General features: G+C 40.0%; 1 protein-coding gene across 1 annotated transcript; it reads left to right on the top strand.

The window, feature by feature from the left end:
* The first annotated feature begins 3,158 nt into the window (after window positions 1-3,158).
* Window positions 3,159-7,139, top strand: trmt10a (tRNA methyltransferase 10A). Its single transcript, XM_064343486.1, has 8 exons — window positions 3,159-3,228; window positions 3,807-4,016; window positions 4,335-4,497; window positions 4,728-4,799; window positions 4,953-5,027; window positions 5,669-5,818; window positions 5,898-6,003; window positions 6,281-7,139. The coding sequence occupies exons 2-8, from the start codon at window positions 3,835-3,837 to the stop codon at window positions 6,562-6,564; spliced, it is 1,032 nt and encodes a 343-aa protein (XP_064199556.1). The 5' UTR covers window positions 3,159-3,228; window positions 3,807-3,834; the 3' UTR covers window positions 6,565-7,139.
* Window positions 7,140-7,680: the final 541 nt, after the last annotated feature.

The following is a 7,680-nucleotide window of genomic DNA, read 5'->3' on the forward strand; positions in this document are numbered from 1 at the left end:
GCGGGGACGCAAATAATACCTGGCTTTCCCAGTTAAAACATTACATGAATGCCAATCGGTCCACAGATCAAGGCTATTACAGCCATGAATGCCAATTAGTCCACAGATCAAGGCCATTACAGCAACCTGGAGGCCTGTAGTTCCTTGTTAAACAGAGGATCTCTGTCCTGATCAAATAAAGGAAAAATAAACTAAAAAAAACAGTCAATCCCCAATAGGGGGGGTGTTGGGAATGAAAATTACTAGGGAGGGCTGAAACCGCATCTTACCAGTTTTTGACTCAGATCTTGACTCCAGATATTGTACTCCAGACTCCATTCCACCTGAAATGTCAGTGGGCAGAGCTGGCTGTAACCCCACACTGGCCTCAGACTGTAACTGGATGACCAGGAGAAGAGAGAGAGAGAAAGATAGAGCTTGAGGGGAAGAGAGGAGAGGCAGGAATTTAAAAACGAGAGTCTCCACCAGACATTGAGAAACTGCGGACAGCGCTATGACTATACTGTGGAGAGATCAAATTAATATGGAAAGGACACCTTAATCAAAGTTTGTCTGCAGTGCATTTCTAGACATCCAGTCATGCTACAGGCCTTCTAAAAATACATTTAGCTACACTTCATTGCAACCCAACTCTCTTTGTGATATAAGAATGAAGCACAGATCTAGATTATAATAAAAAGCATATATTTTCTCCATTAATCTAGCAATCTTAATGGGCAAAACTCCAAAATATTACATTTTTCTTCATTACTATTCACAACTATAGCATTTTAACAGTACTACTAGAAGCAGTAGTTAATATATATGCAAATTCCCATCAAGGACTATAAATGGTCTATTTGTCATACTTTTTTATGATAGGAATGCATCAGGTTTGTGAAGGTCCTAATAAATTAATATTGAATTGCATGCTTTACTGTGTGATTTCTTAATTCTATAAAAAGTATAATGTCATTAACTGAAAAAATAAAAATAACTGAAGATGAAGATGGAGGGTTTTCCAATAACGCCAGTGCCTGAGGGGGAAAGCTGTAAGAAAGCATCAATTGATACAAAACAACAAAAATGAATCATTAAGAACATCATAATGGAACATCAAGGACCACAATGGAAATAAGTCTTTATTTCGTGTTATCCTTGACAATGTCTTCACATGCACGTCTTTTGATACATGTGTTTTAATTTTGTCAAATAAACTAAACTAAGTCATCAGGTTTTGGGTTCTGGCTTCTCTGCACTGGCTTCCAGTTACCTTCAGAATAGGAATTTTGCACCAATTAATAACGTTTAATTACAAGCAAACCATTGATTAGCTCCTGATTATATTTCACCTTTGGCCTCATAGATATCTAAACACCAACTACTTAAATTTTCAAGCAATGTCCTTGTAGCTTTTCTTAAGTCCAAGCTAAAAACGAAGAGAAAAGGACATTATGCTTTCTTGCTTTTAGTGGAGTGTTACCCCATTTGAAGTAGTATTTTATTCAAATGCTGTAATTTTATTATCAATTTATTTGAGTTTCAGCCATCAACTGAGAAACATATGACACTCCTCTTTGAATTCAGCTTATATTCCATTGATAATGACTAATGGAATAAATAAAAAAATCCCACTGCATTTAGTTATCCCTAGAGCATGTCCTGCTAGCTTCCATATTTGACCCTTAGCCCATACCATGGTATGCATCCTTATTTCAAGCAGTGTAATTTTTAACTTAGGAAGGGCTTACAGCCACAGCACCAGGCAGCAAAACGCTAATATTATCACATTACTGACTGTAAATCAGGTTATTCTTACAGTAAGCTTAAGGAGTATAGTGGTGACTAAAAGGATTTTGAAAAGCATAATTCTACAATATGTACTTGGAAAGGGGATTGTTGCAAAGTCTCAAGATCATTTAGAGACAATCAATTCTTATTGTGTAATTTTGAGACTAAATAAAGTACTAAACTACAAAGTACAGAAGTTCTGAGACTACTGACTGATCTCAATACTTCAGACATGAAGCTAAGCAGATGATTTTATTTTGATAATTCTGCAGTCATAGCCTGAAAAGCATAAATGAAACAAAAAACAAATTCAATTCTTGTCACCTTCCTCAAACTGTTGAATACCTCTGAGGCCATATAATTACAAATAGTCACTGTTCCATAATCGTGCTGCCATTTAAGATACATTTGGAAATGAAAAGTCAAAGCAATAAGCAAAACTATTCAGGGTATCGTGTATGATGGCCTGTCAGGTGCCCTTTGGTCTGTGTAGCACATCCACACTCACTCCCTGCACGACAGTATGAAACCTGATAACAGGCAAATCTCAAGCAAAACCTGGCACCATTTATTTCTCAGCGTGTTAATCTTGAAACACATTCAAGATGTGTCTGATACACCCACCATGAATATCACAGATGATCCAATTAAAGTATCTAAGGGGTGACTCATTCCAGAGCAACTTACTATCTATATGGAGTCCATAGGCTGTAATGTGCAAAATACAACTCCAGGGGAAATATTGAAGTACCCTGACTTATTTACAAGACACTATTTATTTGCAATCTACTGTAAATATTTATTTGGAAGGATTTATGATATAGCTGTGATTATAGCCTCATGAGCAACACACAAAAAGGCCATGACTATTGTGATTAATTTATTTTTTACTTATTTGGTTTAAAAGCACTGCAGATCATCTACGTGGTTCAGTTATATTAAGGCTTCTCTAATGTAATTCTTTTTTTTAACTTCCCAGGCCCATTCGCTCTCGCTTGGTTGGCTGAAGTCAGCATACTGATATTCATATAGCAACCAAGCATTGTTTATTTCGCCTACATGTACGCCCTGGGGCTAGCTTGCTAGCTATATCCTCTGGCGGACGAAAAGTGGTTTAATGAATTGTTTATTTTAAAAAAGCGTCATTTTTTTTCTTTATAAAAGTCTATAAAAGTAATACGGCATTTGAGGCAGTGGTATACCATCGAACTGTGAGTAACTTATATTCATAACATAGATAATTGAATCATATTAAAATTATATTTTAATTTTGTATTAATTCATTTTATGGAAAATCTTCAGGGGAAAACATTCTGTAGTATTATCAGCATGACCTTCCCATTATGGCTACAGCTCCAAATCATGTGTTCATTTCGCTTCCTGCTTTACGACAGCGCCTTTTGATGACATCAGACCGGTGACATGTGCTACGGTTGTGGGAAGATATTGTGATACATGGTATGTTTATTTTAATTCATTTTTCGAATGTATTTTCATATATCGGACAAATATATAGCTTGATTTTTATTTTTCGTACCAATCATTGGACTGAACAACACTGACCCAACGTAGCACATTAAGCCGTGCTTTCTAACGTTAGTTAGCTAGGAAGCTGGCAGTGTACAGGAGCTACATCTATGCAAGATAGACTAACTAACGTTACCTAGCTTGTTGCCGAGAAAGGAAAATAAACTGGAATTACGTTTAGACCGTCTAATCTAAGTTAGTTAAATTGTTTGGCGTGCTCATTACATGGCTCTCGCTACGTAACAGTGAATTCTTCGCAAATGTAACATTTTAGTATTAGCTGACGTTAACGTCGGTTGGTGCGGTCCCTCGCGTGATTGATCGCTGATAATCACGTGAAGTTGATGTTCTGGACGCGCCGATAAATGTATCGATAGCTACCTGGCCTTCTGAACTGCGTTGCTGAGCAACCATATAGACAGTTGTGCACTGTGTCGTACAAATGCAAGCAAAAAAAATGGATTCACAGTCCACTGCCGTCTAATGTGTGATAATCCATATGTATTCAGGTAACGACCGCAAGATAAGTCCGAAAAAATGTCCACCGAGGCGAGCAATGACACGAAGCCAGTTACAGATGGGGATGATGGTGCTGGGGTTGAATCAGAGGATAATGAACAGAATGATACCCAAGCAGATGAAACCGAGGTCCTCTCGAAGAGGCAGAGGAAGAGATTGTTGAGGCTCCAGCAATGGGAGGAGCGGAGGGACTTGCGCAAGTACGTGTCCATTACATTCTAAAAGTATGTGGAGGAAATGGGTGTTGTCCAATTTAAAGGCAATTTAAAGGACAGATGTTTGGAATCATTTCCATGTGTGAGATGAAATCCATGAACATCTGTGGCATGTCAACACGCAAGTTCCCCGCCTATAAAGCTGTTGGCCCTGTTCACATTTAAGGTGTTATCACACCTCCTCTTACACTCACCCTTGGTTTACATATGGAGGCCAGGCCCACCCTATGCACTTATGTGTCGTTCAAGTAGCGTGTGAGACCGTGTTGTTCCAGTATGACAGGCTATATGTGTGCTCGGAAGGCAACAGCGCAAGGAGAAGAAGCAGAAGAGGCGTCTGGAGAGGCAGGCTCAGGGTGATGAGGAGACAGAGTGGTTGATGAAGAAGCGCCGGTGTAAGGAGGCCACGCCCAGCTCTCTCAGACTGGTGGTGGACTGCAGCTTTGACAGCTTAATGATGCTGAGGGTGAGCCTGAGCCCACGTGTATCATAACCTTGAAACACATGAACATCATCTCTTTGGACTGTAGACCAGTCAATAGCATTCACATGTTCAAAGAGTTTTTAATTGCATGTACCTAACATTATATCCCCAAACGCATGCTCCTTTTGATAAATAAAGCTTTATCTTGAAGAGTAACGCGTAATAGTTACAGACTTAACTTTTATGACTTTACTTTTTGTTGTGTTGTGAAGGCTGTTAAGAAACTCCACAACCAAATTCAGAGGTGCTATGCTGAAAACAGGAGAGCTCTACACCCCGTGCAGGTGAGTCCTAGCTATTTATATGGAATGTTCTTCTCATTTATTATAGAATAAACACTGTTGAGCATTTTCACACTTCTGTAAAATGTAAATCTCTCTCCTCGCTGTGGATTGTACGACACTATTTTAATGGCTCTGTCCTTGGTCATTCCCCAGTTTTATTTGACCAGTCATGGTGGACAGTTAAAGCAGAACATGGATGAAAAAGACAAAGGATGGGTGAACTGGAAGGTAAATTTCTTTTAGAATTGCATATAATGGTTTGCTGGGCCAAAAGAGGACATCTGGCAGAAAATATGCATACATTCCTGAATTAAGGAGTGTTGTGGAAATTAGCTTTAATTCACATTACCACACCGGTAAAACTTTAGAGGCTTTCTTATCCAAAACAACCCTGTCACAGTATCTGCAGGGGAGTAGAAATGTAAGTCTCTTTAATACCTTTAGTGGCACTCCCAATATGAACCCCTCAGGGAACAGAAGATCGGTACCCAGTGGAACAGGATATCCAGTTGGTGAGCAGCCCCACCAAACCCAAAGCATAGCTTGGATAAGGTAGCTGCAGGCTGTGAAATACCCAATCTAATTCCTTTTCAGAGGTTTTCCACATCATACCTGTCAGTTGCCTAGGCTTTAATTCCCAATTTCAATTTGTAATTTTTCGTAACAAAAAGCCATATTGTGCGTGTGAGGTCCCACCACCTACTCCACGTGGATGTGGCTATCTGATTGCAGACCTTTCGCAGGCATGAAATCGTAGGCGTTGTGTTTCATCAGCTTGCGCGTTTGAGGCAAATGGCATTAACACCTGTGATATCAGTGTTTGTGTGCGTGTGTCTGTGTGTGCGCATATGTGTGTGCCCCACTTCCAGGACATCAGGATCATGCCAGAGCACTTCCAAGACGTTTTTGACAAGAAGGAGCTAGTGTACCTGACCTCCGACTCGCCCATTGTTTTGGAAGAGCTGGACGAGAACAAGGCCTACGTGATAGGAGGGCTGGTGGACCACAATCATCACAAGGTTGCGCTCTCAAAGTGGCATAATGTGGACTCCCAGCTTTCTGCCGACAGTTCGGCTGACCTTTTGCAATGTTTTGTAGGGACTTACCTTTAAGCGTGCTCAGGAACTGGGGATTGACCATGCGCAGCTACCCCTGGGCAGTTTCGTCAAGATGAACAGCCGTAAAGTGCTGACCGTTAACCACGGTGAGATACTGCCGCTGCTGACCTTTCATATTAAGCAATGATTGAAGAACCCTGAGGTGATGCGTTCCTTGTTTTTTTTTATTTTATGCCACACCTTTTCCCATTTAGCCTTAGAATAATGGATAGACATGTGCAATAATATTTTTAGATGCGGAAATATGATCGGCAGGTTTATTTTGCCTGTGAATGTGAGGTAACTGTGAGTGTGTGTGTGTGTTGATGCGTGTGCGTGCGTGCGCGCACGTGTGTGTGTGTTTCTATTTCTTCTATTTCTCAGTTTTTGAGATCATCCTAGCGTACTTGGAGAAGAGAGACTGGCAGGAGGCCTTCTTCACAGTCCTGCCCCAAAGGAAAGGGGCGATCCCTGTGGGCCAGGAGGGCTCAGCCACCAAGGATGAGGCAGAGGAGCAGGACTCGGACAGTGACTCTGACTCAGCAGAGCCAATCGCCAAAAAAAAGTGCTTCGGTGCACGGGACCAACCGGAGAGCGGGGAGCAAGGTGGACAGGAGGCAGAGCACAGCCAATCAGGGCAGCCCATCACAGAAGGCACTGCAGCCTAGACCAAATCAGTGCATGAAATTGTATTATTTGTTATGATCAAAATGCCTTTTTTGAAAAGTGGTCTTAGTTTGAGATGTGTGTGCATGTGTGTGTATGTGAGAGAGAGTGAGAGAGAGAGAGAGTGTACAGATGAGAATATGAGAACTGGGTTTTCACAGAAATGTAATCTGCTTTGGTTTGGAAAAATTCATATTGGCCGTAGTTGTCCACTGAATGATTTCTGGAGTAGTTATTCTTGGCAGAATATTTTTTTCTGTGGTACTGTATAGATCAGATACTGAAAATGCACTACAGCTATAATGTACAATGTGGTACAGTAAAGATCAATCCTCAATTAGTCACAATCAAGCAGACTATCAAATTCAAAATAATAAACATGAAATACTGCTAGACCATTTCTTTAATATGAGGGTCCCTCAATCTGCTGCTTGATACAAAATTGCACAGCTAAGTATATAATATCTGAAGTGTATGGAAAGTGTTTTTTTTTTATTTTTTTTTTTAAACAATGCTTTAATTTTTATCGATTACTTAAAGTTATGAGATACTGATAAAAAAGTGTTTCTAGACAGTTCACTTTGTTTCATCTGGAAGGAATTCTTGTAGTTCTGGTGGAAATCTTTGGTTAAACTGGTGAAGAAATCAGAGTGCGCTACTGTATATTCATATTGCAGGGTAACAGGAATTATAGAAGTTATACATTTGTTCCGAATCTTTGTGGATATCATTAACTGAAAAGGAGTCATGTTGTAAAGAATCACCAGTTCAGATTGTCTTTGATTAATTGCGTATGAGTTCTGACTGGTTCTTTACGTGAGAAAAAAAAAAAAAAGGCTCTTAGTCAATCAGTTTTATTTTAATCAAATTCACGTTTGACTGTATGTCCAGTCAAAGATTACAAGAGTAACTGGCTCTGTGTGAGTGAAGGTACTGCACACACAGTCTGGCCACACTATGAGTGTATCAGCGGCTTTACCAATGACTCAGTATATTACTCTGAATTATGATGTGGGGGGGGGGGGGAACAAAAAAAACATTTTAAGCTTCACTGGGGCCAAAAATTCTAATCGTCTCTGTTGTGGTTCCAAATCTCTGACACCATGCATGGAGAACAG

Source organism: Anguilla rostrata, chromosome 7 (genome assembly GCF_018555375.3).
Source record: "Anguilla rostrata isolate EN2019 chromosome 7, ASM1855537v3, whole genome shotgun sequence".
NCBI classification, from domain to species: domain Eukaryota; kingdom Metazoa; phylum Chordata; class Actinopteri; order Anguilliformes; family Anguillidae; genus Anguilla; species Anguilla rostrata.